The 25,114-nt window shown below is 32.6% G+C and overlaps 1 protein-coding gene across 1 annotated transcript in view; it reads left to right on the top strand.

The window, feature by feature from the left end:
- The window catches only part of LOC107456759 (cytochrome P450 3A27-like), an 81,944-nt gene that overhangs the window by 10,137 nt on the left and 46,693 nt on the right, over positions 1-25,114 (top strand). Inside the window, exons 3-6 of the mRNA XM_071184919.2 lie at positions 323-375; positions 6,612-6,708; positions 17,326-17,442; positions 21,393-21,481. Of these exons, the coding sequence (XP_071041020.2) occupies positions 323-375; positions 6,612-6,708; positions 17,326-17,442; positions 21,393-21,481 (356 nt within the window). The remainder of the gene's footprint in view (positions 1-322; positions 376-6,611; positions 6,709-17,325; positions 17,443-21,392; positions 21,482-25,114) is intronic.

Genomic DNA, 25,114 nt, shown 5'->3' with positions numbered 1-25,114 from the left:
ATTTTTGTTTCTTCTACATTTAAATATTTATTTGTGGCACTCAACGGATATGTATTTCATTATCATCATTTTTGATAAGAGTTCTAAAAGTATATATGAATGCAAGTGATTAAAGAACACCTTGTATAATATTCTTAACTCTATTTTGTTGTATGTGGTAGTTACATAAAAATATTATTGAATCTAAATTACATTATACTATTGATATTATGACAAGCAAATGTAAACATTATTTTCTAATTTTATTATTTTTACTTGTGAATTAGTGTATAGAGTATAAAAATTTTATGAAAATTTTGACCGTTTAAAATTTTATTCACAGCCACTGCATGATCTTGAACTAGAGAGATATTTTTCTTTGGGCCCAATTTATGGGTAAGTAACTTTAATTTTAATTCTCTGCGCCTAACTACAATTCTTTTTCTTTTTTTCATAAACTGAACCTCCCCTTGACGACATTGGCTACCTCTACTAGGGGATTTTCCTAATTTTTAATTTTCAAGTCTTTTTCAATTTCATCCCATCATAATTGGTAGTTTTCACTTGACTTAATATGATTTCTAGCAGAGTACCTGTCCGCACACTCCACTCTTTCATCTCTGATGAGTCATCACCTCCTACATCAAAAAGCCTTCACGTGGTCTTTTATATGTAGTCCGTGCAGACTATTTAAAAAGTGAACCAGTTATGCGCATGTGCCCAAAACCTTTTATAAATGAAATTGAGAAAATTTATCATATATATTTGAGAATTGAATCTGTAGCGGTTGACAAGTGAATAAGACAAACCAATCATATTCATAAATAAAAAAAATTTTTAGTCATATATTTGCTACCACTTTCTTATTTTAACTAGATTTTGTATTTAATGACTCGTTCGGAAAGTGTATATCCTTTACAATGGTCTGATCGGACTACCTATAAAAAACCGTGTGGAGGCTTTCAGATATAGGAGGCGTTGGATGAGTCCTAGGACAACTAAGACTGATAGATAAAAGACTAGGATAAAAACTGATAGATGGATTAAAACGTGAGGCAGTCTGCGAATGGTGTATTTGTCAGTAAAACTGAGACACGATTTAGTTATTGAAAGAAATATAAAATTTAGACTAAAAAAACATGAAATTCAGATTGTAGTAAAAATATTGATTCTAGGGCGCAACTAGGTTTATATTTTAGAGGTGGAATCCTCCCGAGTCGAGGTTAGCTTTTGGTCCTTTCCGTTCTTTGGGAGTATTCCTGTAGAAATGGGGGGATGGCTAAATCGGGTTATCTGTTAAATTTATTCGAAAAGAAGACCCGTCTGAGAGAAGGAAATTTGTAATTGGATTATGACATTATGAATGAGTTCCTTGTTCAAGAAGAGATGGAAGTTGGCTGTAGTGCTCTCTTCAGGACTGTTAAAGAAGCTAGCGATATGTATTTTCATGAATTCTTAAATCACTTCTTTGTTAAGATCTTTTCTATTAAGTTTCTTTGGAAGGTACCGCTGTGCTCCCGTTATCCTTCTCATGAACTTATTTTGAATAGTTTCTAATTTCCTGATTACTACTGTTAAGGTAGAGCCAGCAGAATGTTCCACGGTGCTCATGTGATCCTTCTTAGGAACCTATTTCGAATAGTTTCTATATCCTTAATCTGTTCACTGTTTAGGCAGAGCAAGCAGAAGGTTCAACGGTGCTCCCGTGATCTTTCTAAAGAACTCATTTTGTACATTTTCTACTTTCGTAATCTGTTCACTGTTTTGGCAGAGCCAGCAGAATGTTCTACGGTGCTCCCGTGATCCATCTTAGGAACTTATTTTTAATAGTTTCTAATTCCTTAATCTGTTCACTGTTTAGGCAGAGCAAGCAAAATATTCAACGGTACTCCCGTGATTCTTCTTAGGAACTTATTTTGAATATTTTCTAATTTCTTAATCTGTTCACTGTTTAGGCAGAGCAAGCAGAAGGTTCAACGGTGCTCCCGTGATCTTTCTAAAGAACTTATTTTGTACATTTTCTACTTTCGTAATCTGTTCACTGTTTTGGCAGAGCCAGCAGAATGTTCCACGGTGCTCCCGTGATCCATCTTAGGAACTTATTTTGAATAGTTTCTAATTCCTTAATCTGTTCAGTGTTTACGCAGAGCAAGCAAAATATTCAACTGTACTCCCGTGATTCTTCTTAGGAACTTATTTTGAATAGTTTCTAATTTCTTAATATGTTTACTGTTTCGGCAGAGCAAGCAGAAGGTTCAGCGGTGTTCCCGTCATCTTCCTAAAAAACTTATTTTGTACATTTTCTAATTTCTTGATCTGCCTACCGTTAAGGTAGAGCCAGCAGAATGTTCCACGGTGCTCATGTGATCCTTCTTAGGAACCTATTTCGAATAGTTTCTATATCCTTAATCTGTTCACTGTTTAGGCAGAGCCAGCAGAATGTTCTACGGTGCTCCCGTGATCCATCTTAGGAACTTATTTTGAATAGTTTCTAATTCCTTAATCTGTTCAGTGTTCACGCAGAGCAAGCAAAATATTCAACGGTACTCCCGTGATTCTTCTTAGGAACTTATTTTGAATAGTTTCTAATTTCTTAATATGTTTACTGTTTCGGCAGAGCAAGCAGAAGGTTCAGCGGTGTTCCCGTCATCTTCCTAAAAAACTTATTTTGTACATTTTCTAATTTCTTGATCTGCCTACCGTTAAGGTAGAGCCAGCAGAATGTTTCACGGTGCTCATGTGATTCTTCTCAGGAACCTATTTCGAATAGTTTCTATATCCTTAATCTGTTCACTGTTTAGGCAGAGCCAGCAGAATGTTCTACGGTGCTCCCGTGATCCATCTTAGGAACTTATTTTGAATAGTTTCTAATTCCTTAATCTGTTCAGTGTTCACGCAGAGCAAGCAAAATATTCAACGGTACTCCCGTGATTCTTCTTAGGAACTTATTTTGAATAGTTTCTAATTTCTTAATATGTTTACTGTTTCGGCAGAGCAAGCAGAAGGTTCAGCGGTGTTCCCGTCATCTTCCTAAAAAACTTATTTTGTACATTTTCTAATTTCTTGATCTGCCTACCGTTAAGGTAGAGCCAGCAGAATGTTTCACGGTGCTCATGTGATTCTTCTCAGGAACCTATTTCGAATAGTTTCTATATCCTTAATCTGTTCACTGTTTAGGCAGAGCCAGCAGAATGTTCTACGGTGCTCCCGTGATCCATCTTAGGAACTTATTTTGAATAGTTTCTAATTCCTTAATCTGTTCAGTGTTCACGCAGAGCAAGCAAAATATTCAACGGTACTCCCGTGATTCTTCTTAGGAACTTATTTTGAATAGTTTCTAATTTCTTAATATGTTTACTGTTTCGGCAGAGCAAGCAGAAGGTTCAGCGGTGTTCCCGTCATCTTCCTAAAAAACTTATTTTGTACATTTTCTAATTTCTTGATCTCCCTACCGTTAAGGTAGAGCCAGCAGAATGTTTCACGGTGCTCATGTGATTCTTCTCAGGAACCTATTTCGAATAGTTTCTATATCCTTAATCTGTTCACTGTTTAGGCAGAGCCAGCAGAATGTTCTACGGTGCTCCCGTGATCCATCTTAGGAACTTATTTTGAATAGTTTCTAATTCCTTAATCTGTTCAGTGTTTACGCAGAGCAAGCAAAATATTCAACGGTACTCCCGTGATTCTTCTTAGGAACTTATTTTGAATAGTTTCTAATTTCTTAATATGTTTACTGTTTCGGCAGAGCAAGCAGAAGGTTCAGCGGTGTTCCCGTCATCTTCCTAAAAAACTTATTTTGTACATTTTCTAATTTCTTGATCTGCCTACCGTTAAGGTAGAGCCAGCAGAATGTTCCACGGTGCTCATGTGATCCTTCTTAGGAACCTATTTCGAATAGTTTCTATATCCTTAATCTGTTCACTGTTTAGGCAGAGCCAGCAGAATGTTCCACGGTGCTCCCGTGATCCATCTTAGGAACTTATTTTGAATAGTTTCTAATTCCTTAATCTGTTCAGTGTTTACGCAGAGCAAGCAAAATATTCAACTGTACTCCCGTGATTCTTCTTAGGAACTTATTTTGAATAGTTTCTAATTTCTTAATATGTTTACTGTTTCGGCAGAGCAAGCAGAAGGTGCAGCGGTGTTCCCGTCATCTTCCTAAAAAACTTATTTTGTACATTTTCTAATTTCTTGATCTGCCTACCGTTAAGGTAGAGCCAGCAGAATGTTCCACGGTGCTCATGTGATCCTTCTTAGGAACCTATTTCGAATAGTTTCTATATCCTTAATCTGTTCACTGTTTAGGCAGAGCCAGCAGAATGTTCTACGGTGCTCCCGTGATCCATCTTAGGAACTTATTTTGAATAGTTTCTAATTCCTTAATCTGTTCACTGTTTAGGCAGAGCAAGCAAAATATTCAACGGTACTCCCGTGATTCTTCTTAGGAACTTATTTTGAATAGTTTCTAATTTCTTAATATGTTTACTGTTTCGGCAGAGCAAGCAGAAGGTTCAGCGGTGTTCCCGTCATCTTCCTAAAAAACTTATTTTGTACATTTTCTAATTTCTTGATCTGCCTACCGTTAAGGTAGAGCCAGCAGAATGTTTCACGGTGCTCATGTGATTCTTCTCAGGAACTTATTTTGAATAATTTCTAATTTCTTGATCTGTCTATTGTTTAGGTGGAACCAGCATTTTTTATAATATGTCTAATGCAAATAATATATGATAGTCTCTAGATTTAAGGGAAGCTTCGATCTTGTGTTTAGAAGTGGTCTGAAGCATGCTGAAGCAGCTTGTGCCTTCTTTTATAATTTTATCCCGTTATGTTTGTTGTTGACTGCCAAACCATGATAGTCAGCATTAGTAACAATCGGGATGGCATTTGAGACTCGGTCTCATATGAGTTTCATTTATTTTTTTTCTTATTATAAATATGAGCTTACATTTGTCAGTGCCCTTCGCAATTTTATTTTCTGCACACCATTTTTTCATGACTTGTATTTTGTCATTGAATTTCTTAATAGGTTGGTTGGTGGTCTTCTTTTACTAACTCGGAATCTAAAGGTTTTATGAATATTGATATCTTAGTCGCAGCATTATCCTCATAGCTTCTTTATCCATTGCTATTAATGACTTGGGTTATTTGTGGTAGTTTACAATGCTTGCTGTACAGTTTACAATAGTCTTGTATCTTGTTCCTCCTGCACTGTACAAACGAATGCTACGAGATCTTTTTCCCCAAACATGCTCAATAAATGTTGTAGGTATATATCGAAAGTCCATGTTTCTCTTGTATGAAGTAAGAGAGGTTATATCAGTGTCTTATATGTACCTAAAACAAATAACTCTACATCTATTGTTAAGGAATCGTCTAAAAAACCAGAGAAGTTTTAAGTTCAATGGACTATAGCCCTTAAAATTGCCCTAGTTTTGGTCCTGTTACGGATTATTCAAAGCTTTATCCGGCATGAATTTAATGGATACATTTAGTTGGGATGCCAAATTCGAAAATAACACTAGGAACTAGTCTAGTTTTTTTTTTTTTTTAATTTTTGGGACTTATCTTTAAAATTTTGTAGTTTTAGGAATTTGTTATTAAAAATATTCACGAAATTTAAAAAATGTACAAATTCCGAGTTTTCAGTATACCTACTCAATAACAAAATTCACATTTTTAAACATTTTTCTAAAATAAGTTGATATTCATATCAATATTATTAAAGATTTTCTAATGACACCAGTCTGGGTGTGATAAGCTTTTACAAAATTTCAATGTTTTTTTTTTCTTGAAACAACGCAGTGAATAATCACTGACTTGACAATTTCTTTAATTTTTAGCCCATTAACTTAATTTAACAGCGCGTAATTGTGTAACAAATTATTTATTATAAGGATTTATTTTTCAATTTCATTTATAGTTTTGCATTGATTAAATGATTATAAACTCAAATTTTGTAAAAGGCATTGAATTATTAAAAAAATATTTATCTTAATTTCAATGTTTGCACTACGATTTACAGCTGAGTCTCCATGAGCCGTTAAATTTTTTAAATTTTACAGAAGCATAAAGAAAATTTTTAATAAAAATTTCAGAAAACATCCACCCACATTCTGAAATAATACTTCTAACATATTGTTTAAACTGTATTTATAGTTTTTTTATGGATTGAATGATTATAACTCAAGCTTTGTAATTGACACTAAGTTTCAAAACACTTATCTACAATAGAGTTCCAATATTTGCACAAGGATTAACAGCCGAATCTCCGTTGGTGATAAAATTTTTTTAATTTTATAGAAGCATAAAGAAAATTTTTAATAAAAATTCAAGGAAACACCCACTCATATTCTACAGAAATATTTTTAACATATCATCTAACCATGTGCTTAATAAGAAAGTTTGAAAATTCTTGATATTTAGTCGAAAGCTATGTTTATTAAGTTTATTGTGTTCTTGTAATAACTTTTGTATTCATGCCATAATTTTGTACTTTGTATTTATGTCGTAATATTGTATTTTGTACTTATGTCATACTTTTGTACTTAGTACTTATGTCATACTTTTGTATTTTTATCATTGTATTTATGCAATTATTTTGTACTTTGTATTGAGTTTAAAATTTTTTTCAGCTCTTTTGAAGGTCATCGTCCTGTTCTAGTTGTAGGTGACCCAAAACTCATCCGAGATGTTTTTATCAAAGATTTCCCAACTTTTATAAACAGAAGAGTAAGTTTAATTCTTCTATAATTTTACTAGATGTTTAAAAATGCATGAAAATTATTCACTCAGTATAAATTAATTTTTATTCCTTATTTCCTGTATCACGTGTTTTAGTAGTTCATACTTGTGCAAGAGAGCATTATTTGTGTCACATTAAAGTTTCTTGAAAATTTTAAAGAAATCAATACAACAAAAACTACAATACCTCTTCGAATTCGATGTCGAAAATTCTTAAAATTGTGAGAATGAATATTTTATTTCAAGTTATCACTGAATCAAGCAATCATAGAGAAAAATTGTCAAAATCATTTCTCTTTCAAAATTTTTGATTCCTAAAGAAGCAATGTATAGAATTTCCAATTAGTGTTCCGCGGAACCTTCGAGAAAAAGACCCATTTTTATTCGGCAGAATCTCAAATTTATAAGGATGTATTCTTTCTTTTTCTAATAAAAAAATTATTTAAAGTATCTATTGATACAAAGGTATATAATAATATCTATTTGATGGGGGCCGGGATAGCCTGGTCGGTAGGGCGCTGGGCCCATATCCAAGAGGTCGTGGGTTCGATCCTCGCCGGCCGAAGACTCCCCGTGTAGTAAATGGTGACTGATGCACGTTAAATCTGTCAAGTCGCAAAGTCCTCCATGTTCCCATAACAAATCAATACCTCTGGAGCTACTGATCCAGGAGTTTCCTTGTCTTCTGGATTGGGCTCAAAATTACAAGGTTGCGGAGTTGAATATTAGTAGTCGTAAACCCAAAAATTGGGTCGGCTGCTTAACGACGCGTATAAAATAAAAACAAAATATCTATTTGATACAATATCATTATCCAAACATTTTGGGAAACATTTCTTAGAAACTATGATAAGTAGATTTAAAATAGATTCATTTAGCTCCACATTCATGTTACTATTTGGCGAATAGGCAGTTAATATTTGTTCAAAGTTAATGTTAGTTTTATAGGTTAATAATAGTTAAGAGTTAATATTAGTTTTATAGGTTAAAAGCTATTAATGGTCAACGAATTGAAAGAGAGCTAAAAATGAAAGTTATATTTCTGTATTTAACGACCTTAAATGCTATGAGCAGGATGCAGTAGATAGAAGAGCAAGGGTAATAAATTCCTCTCTTTTTTAAACTAGTGTAAAGAAAACCTGTTCTCAAATAAGAAGATAAGTTGTAAAAATGTCTAAACGAATTAGGTGTTGAAGTGTTGTAAAACGCTAAAAATTGTGTGTTTTTAAAAGTTCTGAAAGAAGCGAATGTTTTTACACACTTTAAAGCATGTCATGAAATCTAAACTCTAATCTAATGAATGAGAAAACTTACTCCAAGATGACATGCACTTACTCCATTGAAGAATTGTTTTCACCAAGTTTGGCTCAAATTTCAAAATAAATAGACGATCGATATTTTTAGTTTACTATAACGTACAGAAGGTTCACGTACAGAAATTTCGCCTCGCACGTTGCTGAATATTATACAGAAACACAAGTAAATTGTTATGTATGTTTGTAGTTGAACAAAAAACATAACGATATTCTCATAAGTTCGTCCCCCATACATAAATATATTAAATAAATTTATAATGTTTGATATCAATTCACTTCAGTTTATTTAAGTCTTATTCATATGCACATTAATATTCTCTCACCGTGTCGTGTATTTATTTTATTAATAAATTAATTTTATTTTAATGTACAATTATTTGTATGCATCCTTAATTTTTATTTTAATATACACCCATTCTTAAATTAAATAATAAAAAATAATAAATATATACTAAAAGTTTTTTTTTGTGCATGGAATTGTCTTTGAATAAACGAATTTTATAATTGTGTGTAAAAATGTAATGCCGGTGTTTTATGCTGTACTTTCCAACAATTAAATATTTAAATGCTAAATATAATAACATTTTTCACTTATTTTGACATAAATTAATTCAAAATAATGAAAAATATGCCCAATAAAAAGTCTGAGTCAAATCACAGATTTGCGTGCTTTAATTTTCCAAACCACATTTAGACACCGACTTCTCAATCAGTTTTAATCAGCAATGTAAATACTATATCAAAGTAGAATGTGAAGGTGAGGATAAAGACAGTACATAAATACATTTGTTTATAAACAATGGGGTCAAAAACACTCTAAGTATTTCTTGATTAAAAACTTCCTTTCCTTCAAAAATATACAAAATAGAAATAACAGTCCACATGTTTCAAGCGCTCAAAAATACACTCCCATTTTCAAGACTTGCCAGAGAATGAGAAGAAACAAAATGATTTTATTGGCAACGATCTTTACATTTCCTTGTTCTAATCACTTTTGATTTTTTACATTCCCTTTGGAAAATTTGCCATAGGATATTACTACGGGGTTTTGCCTACGGTAAATTTTTGCCACGCACTTTTGCCATATACGTATACCAAAATTTTGCCATACATGTCAGGCAAACATTTGCCGTACGCGCATGGCAAAAATTACCATATACGTATGGCAAAATTCTGCCATACATGTATGGCAAACTTTTGCCATACGTATATGGCAAAAGTGCAAGGCAAAATTTTACCATAGATAAAATCCCATAGGAATATCCTATGGCATTTTGTTGTATGGCAAATTTTTGCCATAAAACTAAGAAAGTTTTTCCATATGCTATGGTACATCTTTATCATACAGCTATGGCAACATTTCTCATTGATATTTTACTATAGAATTGCACATAAAAAAATAATTACCATTTAATTACAAGAATCTTTTGCAGCTATGGATATTTAAAATGCAAACTTATGATCGTTGAATAAATATATATAGCAGCTTGGAGTAAAAACTTTTGCCAAGCAAAGCTTTTTTTTTTTTTTTTTTTTTTTAGATTCACACTTGGCAAGACTTGAAAATGGAGACTATTTTTTAGCTCTTGGAACATGTCGACTGTTATATCCATTTTTATATGCTTTTGAAGGGAGTGAGGTTTTTAATCAAGTTATATTTTACCTCTCCAGTTTCTTATGATTATTTATTGAATACTATATTTGTGCGCGAAAAGGCAATAGCACAAAAGTTGTTTTGATAAAAGGGTAACTTTGACCAGCAACAAAATTACATGAAAATTAAGATATTAATATCCGAAAATCATATGACTCTATTATCTATAATAGGTAACACAAATCAAAATAATATGAGCATTTTACCAACTATTACTATATTACTAAGAACTACATCGATCAAAATCACTAACGTTCTTAAGTTCTTTGTTCAATAGTCACTTTACATATTAATTATATTCACACTAACGAACTATCACTAAATCAAAACCCTTCCAGATGGTCTTAATATTGCCACCATTTCACCACATGCCTTAAATTTTTAAAAACCTTTCAAAGTACAATGACGTAACTGTTTTTCGCAAGATCCATTCGTTTCAACCCCCCTTTTTTTAAATATAGAACGACTACGATATCTTCAGTTAACTATATTTATATATTTTTCCTGACCATGATTCCCCCTTAAAAACCTTTTAAAAAAATTGTAAGAAAATAGAGCTTTAGCTAAATTGATAGCTACTGTCACTGACTTATTAGTAATTGTTTAGTAAATCAATATGAAAACGATAAAGTGACTAGTTGCACTGTAAGAAATGAAAGGATCTGATTGGATCTGGTAAGCTTGTGGTGTAATCAGCGTACTTGGTTCAAGTACCGAAGTTCATGTTCTGGCGAACCTGTAAACTTCAAAGTACCCTCAATGTATTTTTGTCTCCTTAATGAACTGAACTGAACCATCGTAAAACTTTTCTCATATTGTGATTGCTTCACGTCTATTCTTTTGTTTTTACGTCTTCGATTAATCTTGGATGTAATTAATTTAGTTGTTAAAATTTCATTTAAGTGACATTTAAATTTCGTAATTTCGTATTTTGTAATTCCTTTTTTATCTTTGGCGGCTGACTTAACTAAAAATGTAGAATAAAACACACGCAACCGATTCTCAACAAAGATAATTGGTAACCTTCGGACGTGATGTGAATATGCCTACCTTGACAGAAACTCCCACTTTGATATGAACACTCCTATCTTAACAGTAACGCCCACTTCGATTAGAGCACGCCTACTTCAATGAATTGGCCACATTGAACAATTGACTTGCTACTTGTGACTGCGACATCATCCACCTCCTCGAGCTGTTGCTACTCAGTCTCGATCTCACGCAACGTCGGCCTGCATACACTGCACTGATAAAGGCAACAGGCATGGCCATGACCGTGAACTTAATACAGCTCTCTCGATCAGCAAAAAATACAGTGATCTTAATACAGCTCTCCCGGCTTCTCACAAAAACAGCAACGAATCAACTAGTGGTATCCTCTCATCCAATTCTATCACAGATATAATTCTGGTGGGTGTAGTAGTGACATAGGCAATTAAAAGAAGATTTATTGTAAAGGAGGGAGGCCTGAGCAGTCGCCAGGTAGTCGGGACCCTGTCGGTCTTGATTTCTTTTAGGTTTCTTAGCCAATAATCTGCGGGTGGGGATCGAGCTAGCACCCTCGTTGGAGAAGGACCCCAACCAATGGAAAGGGGACCGAGGTTTCCTGAGGACGAGGAAGAGAAAAAAAGAGCGAAGACGAATGGAAGGCGAGAACGAACTGTTAGCCCAAAAAGTAGATAACACCCTGAGACCAATTAAGTTTTTTTCAAGAAAATTGAAAATGAGTGAATCAAAGTATTCAGCTGTAAAGCTTGAGTTATTAGCGGTATACGAGGCAGTTAAATATTTTCGGGAGTACCTATTCGGGGAAAAATTTATAATAAAAACCGATCATAAGCCACTCTTACATAATTTAAAATTGGACAATCCCCCCGCAATTATAGGTCGGTGGTTAATGTATTTGGCGGAGTACGATTTTCAAATTGAACACATAGCAGGAGTAGACAATCATTTAATAGATTACCTATCGCGATTTGTTGACTTTAGCCAGGGGGATAATAATCAGTTGAATGACGAGGAGCGTCAAAAGGAGCAGGGTATGAAACAGGAGAATGTGCGGACCCCTGAGAGTATAACAAAAGAGCTGCCGGAAAATCAGAATGAAGGAGGGGAAACTCTCATAAAGCAAGTGGCGGTGTTAGAAGAAGATAAAAAAAAGAATGAGAATAATAATATCATCGATAGGTCGATATTACTTAAAGAATCCTTGGAAGACAAAGAAATAATAAAATTTAAAAAAGGAATAGTCAATGGGAAATTGCCTATTAAGCAAAATACGGAAAGATTCTATATAGATGAGTCAGGGTTATTAATGCATTTAGGAAAGATTGATGTTAATAAAGAGTTTGTCAAACAAATTGTTGTACCGAGTTGTTTACGGCGTACTATAATACAGAATATGCACTTATCACACTTAGGCGCAGACAAGACTTTTCATTTAATTCAAAGGCAATTTTGGTGGAAGGGATTATATCGTGACATAAGAAATTACGTTGCGTCTTGCGAAATTTGTTGTCAGATTAAGCCGAATAAACAAAAGCAAAGGGAATTTGGAAACACTCCTCTTCCAAGGGAACCGGGATCGATTCTTAGTATAGATATGTGTGGTGTTTTTCCGAATGGGAAGTATGTCATTTCAATGATAGATCATTTTTCGCGGCGAATACAGTTATACCCAGTGTCTAGTATTAGAACACATATCGTAACGTCCAAATTGTTAGAATATCAGTGTAATTTTGGGAGAATCGAAGCAATTTTATCTGATAGTACGATCGGTAGTCAATTTTTATCAGAAGTTTATGAAGCAATTAATGAACGCTTGAAAATTAAAATTATGCGAACGAGTAGCTATAACCCAAATCTAAATGGTAAGTTGGAGCGAATACATAGTTCATTAAAAAAGACAATTTATGCTAGCGCTTTAGAAGATAGAGATTTTGATTTAGCGGTGATGCTTCACCAGTCATTCTACAACGAATCTTTGCACCCGTCTACGAAATTCAGCCCCAATCAAATATTCTTTGGTAGGAAGTTAAAATTATTAACAGATACTTGGGAGCAAAAAATTGAATCGGACTATTGTAATTACAATAAGTATTATTTTGATACAGTAAAGACAATAGAATCGGTCAGTAAACAAGCTGAAAAAAATATGGTAACTTCCAGAGATTTGCAAAACGAAAGACAAAGAAAGAAAGCAGTTAAGACTGAATTTAAAATCGGCGACAAAGTCTTTGTAGAGAATAAGACTCGTTTTAGAACAAAATTTGACGGTCCTTTTGAGGTAGTTAGAGTGCATTCACCAAATTTATTGTCTTTAAAATCGATGGATGAGAACTTTTCGAAAATAATAAAGGTTAACACACGTAGGATAAAAAAAATGCAGGAAAGATTGCCTCATTTAAGAGTAAATTAAATTTACTAAAATATGATTAATAATGAGGATAATTAGTGTACATAATAAAGAAAAATATGATAATAAAATGATATTGATAATAAAATATGATATATGATAATAAGAAGGAAAATATGAATTGATAAATGTATATGGTGTTTGTTTTGTGGTGAGGAGAGGCCAAAAGGGTTGACAGGAGGTTGACATATTTTAATAAGAAAAGAAAAAAAAAGTTGACGTCCCTTTACGCAAAATGCATAAGATGAGAAAGAAAAAAAAAGCTGTTTTCCCACGCCACGTTTGCCTTCTTGAGACTATTCACTAGATGTTTTCTATTCTTTATACATAAATGGCGATGACAGGAGTGATAGCCAGACTACACGCCTAGGTCCTTTGGCGCCTCAAATTCCTCTGACCAAAGGTCCGAAAATCTCAGATGACGGAAAGTCATAACGTATGAATGAAAGGAGTAGAAAGCCATCTGCATAGGACTTTCGGCGATGATATGGAGCACCTGTAGTGAGCGGCGCCCGAGACAATGAACGTCCAGAAAGGTGGGGATAGAGTCATCAAGTGCAGGCTGACAGAAGGAAAGTCTAACCCTTTGTGTACAGCAGGTGTGTAAGAAGAAAAAGATAACGAAAACGCGAAGGGGTTCGAGAAGCGTAAAGAGGGACTCATTCAACAAAAAGTGAACATCTCACTGAACTAATAATTATTTTTGACAATTCTTTGTGTCTATAGCGACGATGTCAATGGGAAGTGACTCTTATCGATCATAGATAGACAGTGATTGTGCTATTCCATCTTTGATATCTAACTTTTTTTCAGACGATTGAGATTAACTTATATGTGATAATAGTTGTGTTGATGTGTTTAATTTTTAAAATTAATGTTTTTAATGTTAAATTTTTTTCCCTTCCTTTCTATGCTGATTGAGTATAATTGCTGTTCAGCAAGTATAATTATCTATGTGTAAAATTTTTTTTTTTGTTTTTTGTTAAGGAAGGGGTGAGATGTAGTAGTGACATAGGCAATTAAAAGAAGATTTATTGTAAAGGAGGGAGGCCTGAGCAGTCGCCAGGTAGTCGGGACCCTGTCGGTCTTGATTTCTTTTAGGTTTCTTAGCCAATAATCTGCGGGTGGGGATCGAGCTAGCACCCTCGTTGGAGAAGGACCCCAACCAATGGAAAGGGGACCGAGGTTTCCTGAGGACGAGGAAGAGAAAAAAAGAGCGAAGACGAATGGAAGGCGAGAACGAACTGTTGACCAAAAAAGGAGAGAAGGAAGACAGCACCCCCCCCCCCGCAGAAGGTGGTGAGAATATGTTTTAAATATTGTTTTTCTCTTGTCAATTTTCTAGGCCTCCTCCTCATTGCCTCACCTCATTTTTAATACCTCCTGGTAAATATACTATATTCGTGTTATTAATAATAGCTAATATCTTATTAAATAAAATTGTATTTTTTTTAATTTAATGGTTATTGATTGTCTTCTCTAGTTTCTTAGACACATTGCTTCAATCCTAATCTGACCGAACTTGGGTTTTGTTTAATATAAATTTTATCTATTGGATATATTTAAATTATCCCTTAAATAGTCACGACAGTGGGGTATACTGTAGTGTACCTACCACTACAGAAATACTATTCCGTAGTATATAAGACATGGTAACTCGATTCTATGTTAGGGTGCCTTTTTATTGACATACCCTCCAATTGCTACGGAATATCCGTAGTTTCAGAAATCTTCTTTTCAGACGGTAGCAAAATTAATGTCTTAATATTTAAAAAAAATTAATTTTAGCGTAACTTGTCCACTATTACTTATAAAAGTGCAGGCCATATGGCTAAATTCTTAAGTTCTGATAAAAGTTTTATGAGAGATCCATTTGCTTTAAAAATTTCTACTTTGGTTCGCTACCACTAGAAAGAATTATTTTCAAAATCCTTATAAGTTGGAGGGTATGCATTGATGAAGGTTGACATAGTTGATAACTACTCCCCACAAGTTTTACGAAAGCTGAATCAACTGTAGAAGGGTTACATCAGAGTTAGCAGTAAGCTCCACAATTCTATACCCCCCTCATCTTAATTACTTTTTAATAATTTAGTCTTTTTATTTTCATCTTTAATTTTCTAGGTCTAATCCGCATTTTAATTCTTGCCATTTACACCGGCGCTTTTAGCTTCCATTGATTTCATACTTGCCAATTCTTCAGGATTTTCCAGAAGATTTTATTTTCATATTTAAAGTGGTAGCAATACTCAGGTTATTCCAATTAACTTTTTGAATTATAATGATAATTCTAAATGAGTCTGGCCACCACTACATATAAATAATTACAATAAATATACCAAAGCATAATAATCTTTGCGCAAGCGAATTTCAACGGGATCAAAATATAAATAAATTTTCGAATCAGATTGTTTTTCGTTTATTGTTTTACAACCACTCTGAAAATCCATTCTCGGAAAGATTGAAAGTTGGCAGGTATGTGATTTTAAATTACGTTTTTCATTATCGTATATGTCAGCTATTTCACTTTTAGCTTGCATTGACTGTTAGTGATTCTAATGCTTCACTGACTTGTTCTGTTGCTACTAGGCTACTTAAGCAAACATGTTTCCCTTGATTATTTTGTGTAACAGAAAGTGACCTGTATTAAATACGGTGATATTATCTCATATCTCGGGGTTTCAATCATAATAAACGCCTTTTAACATTATATATATTTAATAACAATAAGGATGATGATAATGGTGCAGTGTCATGGAGGAAACTGATTAGAAAACTAATGATTTTACATTACTGCACAGAGCGCCATCTATTGAGTTTTAGAAATTATAATTAATATGGAGAAATATCATTAACAGCCTGACCTCTCTACTGATGTATTGGAGCAGATACCTTAAAGCTATTACTCATAATAATTTACTTGGACGCGAACTCGACTTCTTTCAAACTTTTGATGTATTTGATTTGAATATTTTATTTTATTGTCTTCGTTTGCCGTTCACCACCACTGTCATTTGGCAAGACTCTTTTTTCTAGTCAAGGAACTAGCCAAAGATCACTTTGCCTCAAAAACGTTAGCAGGGTGCACCACGAGGAGGTAGATCTATATTGCACCCCTACGAACTGCTATGGACTGTTATGTTTTTCGTTTCTTTATGTTCTTATTTGTCCCACCCTTTTGTTGCGTAAAAGTCTTTCTATACCTCTGGCTGTTAGTAATATTAAAAAAAAATCTTTTGTAGTTAGAGTAGAAGTGATACTTCCGGTAAACATAAAATTTGGGATTAAATAATTTAGCGGAATAAATTCACTTGTTTCAATTAATAGTAGCACTGATAGAGTAATATTATGGCAGCCGAAGCAATACCACTATCCGTTATCAGTTTCTCTTGGTTCATAATCGGCAGCATACCTGTCTGTGAAAAAACTGTGGCAGAATTCATATTTTATTGTTCCACCACTACATTATCTTCATTTTATAAGTCGTAAAAAGACTATGGCAGAACTCATAATTTATTGTTCCACCCCTACATTATCTTCAATTAATTTCAATAAACGTTCATAAAGTCTTTTAAGGCTGGTTAATCACTTAAGTCTACAATGTGTAGAGACACTTCCGTTCGTACGATCAAGATTTAATTATAGACTAAGTCAACTTTCATCTATCATAAGGTACCTCTCGATAAAATCGACTTTTAAATGTCTTATATACTAGTGATTCAGTATTTAATATTTATAGTGGTAGTTAAGCCACATTACTCCACTTGCAGAATATTATCTGGGTTAGAATTCGATGAACGGATACCACTAGTTAATTCATGCTGTTAATTTATTTGTAACATTTTTGCTCATTATATATATTTTTTCTTCATAGCATTTCGCTAATTTTTATTTAATTTCTCCGATTTTTCTTTGTGCAGTTTTATATTACGCTAATCAACTGTTTAATGTGGACCATCTATCATGTTAATGAGTTCTGATCACGTCCGCACGTCACCAGTGAAGGGATATATTTTATTGTCTAGTGTCAACATTTATCTATCACAAAGTACCTTTGGATAGAATCATGTTAATATATTATATACTACTCATTCAGTATTTAATATTTATAGTGGTAGTTACGTCACAAGCTATTAGCTTCTTGTAGCAGAGAAAATACTATTTTTCGCTAAATATCATGATTTATTTAACTAAATCAATTTTTTTTTCTGTTTATTTAGAGTTTCTTTACTGGGCTCAAAAATTTCGATCTATCTATTTTAGTAAACGAAGGAGAAGATTGGAAGAGAATTAGATCCATCATCAGTCCTGCATTCTCAATAAGCAAGCTTAAAAGAGTAAGTCGTTCAAATCGATTGCAAGGAACTTTTGTTATTTAAAAAATATTGTAATGGATATAATTGAAATAAACTCTATATTAAAAATATCAGCAAAGAATATAGAATATGTTAGTAGTCTCCTTTCCCATCTCGCTTAACTCTCCCTAGCCCCCAAAGAATACTGTCTGGAATTACCCTTTAATTGGGTACTTGCACTTCAAGAAGAAAAAGATCTCCCACACTCACACGTGTGATCTATGACGTCAGCACCAGCTTATCTTTATCAGCAAAATAGCGTATTAAAGTTGAGCTAAGTTTCTCTACAGAAGTTAGGAAGTGAAAGCTGTATCGGACATCGAATTAAATGGAAAACAATTCTTTCTAGTATAATTCTTTTACTTAACTTAGATTTATTATTTTTTTAATGTATTTTATTGTAACCATGATATTTTTTTCTATACCTGGAAACTTCGATGCATAATTAGTTTTTTTTATGTTCGACATGACTTCATGCTGTCTTTCTGTTAAGAATCTGTGTAAATACATAAATATTTTATTTTATTACTGTTGTTGAACAGCCGACCCAATTTTTGGTTTCACAACTACTAATGTTTAACTACGTAGCCTTGTAATTTTGAACCCAATCCAGAAGACAAGAGAACTTCTGGATCAAGTATTCGGAGAAATTTGCCTCCGCGGAGGCTTTTTGATGGCGCTAACCGCATTTGCGTTACATGGAGAGGAAGACCACTAGAACCTCCCACGGTTAGCCTGACGGCAAGAGGCTCTAACCCAATATCCGTCTACCACTGAGGATATTTCACGTCAGCACTGTGGTCAGTGCAAGGCGGATGCGGAATTTGTATCGACCAGCCCTCGCTGGGATTCGAACGTAATTGAAAGGAGAACGCTCTGTGTAAATATATAGTAAATAATTGAAATCTTTGGGAAAGAATTTAGAATGTGTCGTTTAAGAGAATGGGTACTTGACGAGCGTGGTTTACTCGAAATAGAATAGAGAGAACAGTTGCTAACTTAAACAAATGCCACGTTTCAGCAACCACACATGACAGGTATCAAATCTCCCACTTCACTGTACTAAACCAGTGATCTGTCATACTGAGCCCAACACATGGTGGTAATATATAGAGTAACTGTCAATCATGGTAATTACCCAAAGAGTTTTAAAATAAAGCATTTTTAGTTTTCTTATAAAGATCACATGATCCAAATGGTCACAATCTAATTGGAAATGAAGAATTAGTGAAGGAATAATGCATGATTTACAATTCTAATCATTTTTATCTGGTAACGACGGGTGTTTCTCCTCTGAAAGCAATGCTTTTCTTTTTGTTCTACTCAGATTAACGATATGTGAATAATTTAATGAGAAAAGTCTTGCTTTGTAACTTATTTTATTTTGAAATATGCGTCAAGCAATTTCGCTCTTTAGATAACGTTCACACGAGCATATCAATACAGTTTCTTATGTGTGGAATAGCTTTTGAAAAATAATTTTGTTCAAAAGGAGAAACATTTAGATTAATAGTTGGTGTGTGGCGTGATTTTAAATCATTGGCTAAAGAGTGGCGATTTGTCCTTGTGGAATATGGCAGCCGGTCAACATCTCCTAGAAAAGAAAAGGCTTCCGCGCGGGTAACCATAAACGATAAATCCAATCGTTTAATAGTCTGATCGTTATGACATAATTCGTATTACGATCCCACTGCGCAGTTTATGTTCTTTACGTCAGACTATTAAATAGGTCCATGCAGAGGCTTTCCTTCTTATGGAAAATGATGAGCCAGTCGACATATAATCAAGAGCTTACTAATCAGAAATAGGATTCACCCATCACCTCCTACATCAAGAAGCCACCACACAGTCTTTTATAAGTAGTCCGCGCAGACTGCTTAAAAAACGAACTAGTTGTGCGCATGTAACCAAAACCTTTTATAAAAGTAATTGAAAGAAATTCATCTTATATATTTGAGAATTGAATCTGTAGTGGTTGACAAGTGAGCCAAGTTAGACAAGCCAACAAGTTAGGCAAGCCTATAGTATTCATAAATAAAATAAATTTTTAGCCATATATTTGCTAACACTTTATTTTTTTAACTATATTCTGTATTAAATGACTCGTACGGTAAATGGATATCCTTCACAGTGGTCTGATCGGACTACCTATAAAAAACCGTGTGGAGGCTTTCAGCTATAGGAGGCGTTGATTCACCTCATGGAAGAATAAAGGTCCTGAATCTGTCCAATAACTATCTAATCGCAGGGCTAAAGAGAATAGAAGGGCTGGTTCACTCCTTTGAAGTATCTCTTGCCGCGCCGATCCTCCGACGTCACTCTAGTGACGTCACTTTGGCGCAAAGCTCGCGCTTTTACTTCAAGAACGGAGCGTTTGGCCTTACTAGCTCTAACTAATATAGGATCATTTCTTTTTGCGAGATATTCTAAGACATTTGTTATTTTCTATAATGACTTTCCTCAGTTTTTGCAGTGAATTTACAAGAATTTAAAACTATTATCGAAATGCCAGTTTGCGCGATTGCAACTTGCAAAAATTCTGATATAAAAACAAAAGGAAAAAGTATAATTTTTCGCGTGTTCTCTAAAGTAAATGAACAACTATGTAAAGAATGGATTCCGAAATGACACAGTTAATATAAAACCGCAATACGTTTATTCTGTCGTAAAGAACTTTTATAAAAATTCATTATCTAAATAGAAACCGCCTCGCTACTTCATAAAGAAAGGCAGGTGAAAAGAATTAAAAAATAGATAAAGTCAAAGAAAATTAAAATGTAAGTAAAAAGTATAAATAAAATATATAGTATATAGTTGAAATTCTCCTAATTTCATAACATATTTTTTAATGTAGTTATTCTAAATATTTATGATTTTTTTTAAAAATTATATTCTCTTCAATTTAAATATCTATGTATTATATCATCGTAAATTTAAATGTCTATAAACAATTGTAAAATTTCTGATGTCATTATGAACCTAAATTATTATTTTGTTTCAGTAATTAGCGTTTAAGGTTGATGTTTCCTAATGATTAAGTATGAACAAATTGCTATTAACGACATATTTTAAAATCAGGGATTCTAAATTTAACTTAACTTATCTTTATAAAAGAATATGTAGATAAAAAAAGTGTCGATATATGCCTTCATTTTTCTTAATAGTTAAAGTTAAAACTGAACTTTTTAAAATAAAGTATTTATCGTGTCATTTTTCACCAACTAGCAAAACATTTTTATAAGTTTAAAATGGTATTTTTTTAATATAATAACCAAGAAAGTTTTTTTTGAACTATGTTTATGAACGGAAATAATGTGTTAATTACGTAAAGTTTGAAGGCTAATAACCAGAAAAAGTCTAACTTATTTTAACAAGAGAAAGATGTAAAGTTATCATATCTTTGCTTGCGATCTCCGAGATCTGTAGACACAGTGACGTCATGAGGAGGGAAATCGTAGCTTCAGCTCTAAGAGCGGAGTGAACTAGCCCTTGTATTCTCTTTAGCCCTGATCTAATCGAGACTTTATTATCATACGAAAAACGTGGTGCAGATTTCTGTTGCTTATTGGAATAAATCTGGGGCGCATATTCTAGAACCCCCCCAACTATTTTAGCTTTTTATTGTAGAGCATTAAATCTCGTGAACTTGTTTGAAATTGATTGAACACGATTTCCCTCCAATTTGATGACACAGAAGCCAGAATCTGCTATCATGAACCCAACACACGAACTTTTGCAAAATGTCATTTGAAATTTTTTTGATCTTGCAAGTTTTGGTTCATGTACTTTTCTTTTTATAAAGACATCATAGTGGGACATTTACAATATCATCCTACAGCTACAGCATATATTATAACTATTAATAAAATTATTTGTGGTGCTAATTTGAATTGTATTTTGTATTGTCAGTTTATGAATAATTTTCCCTCTAGCTTTTGGGAATATTCAAAGAGTGCTCCGAAACATTGGTTCAAAATTTCAAAATATCTGCCCAAAAAGAGGAATCAATATCTGTGAGAAGGTAAGGTTTCTATAGACATCTTTCTATGTGTACATAAATTCTAGGGCCCGCTTCTTAATTTGGCACGCAGGAATATTTCCTGCGTGCCAAATCGCGGGATCGCGGGCAAATTTAGAAATTAGAAAAATTGAAGCAATTTCAGCGAAAATATAAAAATCCAATGTCTCCATTTCTCTACATATTAGTAATAGAGTCGTAATTAAATATGTTTTCTAATTTCTAATTTTGCCCGCGATCTTTCTTGAGCCAAAGTCAATGAAATCGTACAGCGATTTTCAGTTTCATGTAATGTCACTGCTCATTTCTTGTAAAATTGAGATTTATGGATAGGATCGGAGTTCTTTCTCCAGAGGAGATCATTAACTTAAAATGTTTAATTTAATTAACTTATGAAAAAAAAATTTTCACTTCAGGGTTGTTGCAAAATTTAATCAAGGAATTAAGAATAGTGACTTTTATCGAAGTTAGTTTCAAATTTTACCTTTCGATTTTGTAATCTTCTGTAATCTGTATATATATATATATATATATATATATATATATACATGTACTTGATAACTAAATATTTAATATAACAAAAGTAAATTAGTTAGGACAAAAACAACAAATATGGAATATAGCGAACAGAGAAGAACGTCTCTTCTCTTCAAACATCAACATCGTACATTACATCTCGTTACTCATCGTCTATCGTCAATACTATGCGAATTTGACGAGGTCTTATTTCTGGAATTAAATATTTTTTCATAAATTTTAAGCTTATCTTTAAATTCCGAGATAGTCTTACATTGATACAAAATAATTTTGTTTTGATTAGAATCCGGTATATCATTAATAGTATGTTCAATAATTGATTGTTCGTCTATCGTAAAGTTACTTTTAGAGGCGATTTCGCGCATCGCTAAAAAATATTCAAACAAAGTTTCTCTATTTCGCAATTTTCGATTCTGCATTTCTTTATGTACTTCAAAAGAAGTTAATTGATCCGAAAATTCCTTGAATAAAGCGTTCTTTAATTCAGGATATGAGAAAATATTTTTTAAAGTATGGAGGAATGTTAAAGCGGATCCCTTCAGCAAACGCTTAACACAGATTATTTTTTGAGCATCCGTAATGTTTCTAACAAAAGTAAAATTTTCTTCACAGTTGGCAAAAAAAAGATTGGATTGAAAAGTTGTCGGTACCGTTAAATTGCCTCATTGTCAAAATAAGTTCTCGCATAATTGAATAATTTTCATCTTTTGTGAACACGGAAGTAGAATCACTCGAAGACGCTAATTTATAATTCTCAAGGTAAGTTGAAGATTCAATTTCGGTTTCACATTCATCCTCAGTTAATGTCTCAGAGATGGAATTTTTAAGTGTTTCCAAATCATTTAATATAGCAAAAATATTTTCACTTAATTCCGGAACAGTACCGATACACTCTATTCCTAAACTATTGCAAACTATGATTAATTGCGCTGAATTTAATTCTTGTAATACTTTATCTTTTCTTTTAACTATATCCGTTTGAGGGGGAAATCACGAAAAAACACGCAATTTTTTCCTTGAATTTCTGTCATATTCGTCATCAAAAATGCATTTAAATAGTAATTTCAAGGTAGATGAATGTGCAGTTTTAAGAAAGTTTTTCATAAGAGATATTTCATTCAAAGTAATCATGATGACAATTTAAAAATTCAGAATAGTAGAAATCTGAACAAACTCACCGGTTTGTTGTCGTCTTTCTTTTTCACTTCAAATAATCAGCTCTCTCTTGCTGATATTTAATACAGTTATTATTATTTTTTCTTTTAGAAGATAATTTCGTTATCGATAAATATCCAATTCGAAACATTGCTTTAGGTTTACAGTCTAGGGGAGGGTTAAGGAGGCCGTGCCCCCATTTGTTAGTATTTGAGTGGTAAATAAGTACATGTACTTGGTAACTAAATATTTAATTTAACAAAAGTAAATTAGTTAAGACAAAAACAACAAATATGTAGTATAGCGAACAGAGAAGAACGTCTCTTCTCTTCAAACATCAACATCGTACATTACATCTCGTTACCTATACATAGTAATAATCTCGTTACCAGATCGTCATTGTCTTTTCTTTTATTACAATATAGTCTGGTGATCAGTTATCGCCATCTAGCGGCGTTTATGGTTATGTTCAATTCCATGGCCTTAACACACACACACACACACACACACATATATATATATATATATATATATATATATATATATATATATATATATATATATATATATATATATATATATATGTCACGGCGAAAGGCCGAAATCGGTGGTTGTTGACTTTCACCGGTGAATGTCGACAAACATCAAATACGTCGGTGAAAGATCGAATATTTCATTACATTCTTGTACATTCGGACCCTGACTGGTGTGTGTCGACAATCACAGATCTCGTTACCTATACATCGTAATAATCTCGTTACAAGATTGTTTCTCGTTATTTACTATAGTCTAGTAATCAGTTATCGCCATGTAGCGGCGTTTATAGTTATGTCCGATTCCATGGCCTTAACATATATATATATATATATATATATATATATATATATATATATATATATATATATATATATATATATATATATATATATATATATATATATATATATATATATATATATTATATATATATATATATATATATATATATATATATATATATATATATATATATATATATATATATATATATATATATATATATATATATATATATATATATATATATATATATATATACATAAGAGAAAAAAGAGAATAGAGAATAATAATGGTAATTAAGAAAAAAAATAATGAAAAGATATAATCTCATCATCAGCTCACACATAAATAGGCCAATTGCACATGGAATTCTAATGTTTCTAAAAAAAATTTTTAAATTCCTTTTTAATCAAATGAATAAAATTAAAAGAATATCTAGCAATATTCATTTATCCTAATCACAAATAGACAAACTCCTTCAGAATTGAAAAAACAAACAAACAATGGATAACCTAGTAATGTAATTAAGTTCTATGTAAAATCCTTGAATCATATAGCACGTGCTTTATAATTATTAGTAAATTAATTGACTAAGTTTACATTTTTTTCATGTGCAAATCCAATTCGGTTAAAAATTTTATACTTTAAATATATTTTTTTAATAAATATTAACTTAACTTCTCCAAAACTTATATAAAATCCTTAAAATTGCATAATTAAAATTGAAAATTATTAATTATAAACTTTGAATTAACTAGTATAATATTATTGCCTTGCGCACATCTTGTTTTGGACCAATTCAAAGTAACGAACAAATCAAACGTGCTTCAGTAAGAACGCGAAATCGAATGATCCCTTTATCCTGTATTTACGCTTCTATTTTAATATTTTTTTAATCTGTCAAACTAGTAACGAAAATATTTTGAATAATTTCTTTAAAGATGGCGGTATGTGTAAGTTCATTTGAATTCGTTACTCGCTTTATATAAGATTTGTTTTGTATTTTTTGCTTAAAATATTTCATTTGAGGTTCAATTTTTTGGGGTGCTCTTCACACTGTTGCATTAAAAGATTTTGCTTTGACTATTTTTCTACAATATTAAAAAGCACTCTTATTTGCAAATA

The sequence above is a fragment of the Parasteatoda tepidariorum genome, chromosome 5, assembly GCF_982258835.1.
Source record: "Parasteatoda tepidariorum strain Cologne lab strain chromosome 5, Ptep-v5.0, whole genome shotgun sequence".
Taxonomy (NCBI): Eukaryota; Metazoa; Arthropoda; class Arachnida; order Araneae; family Theridiidae; genus Parasteatoda; species Parasteatoda tepidariorum.
Note: the sequence above shows the minus strand (reverse complement) of the source record. Positions and strands in the feature narration are given on the sequence as shown.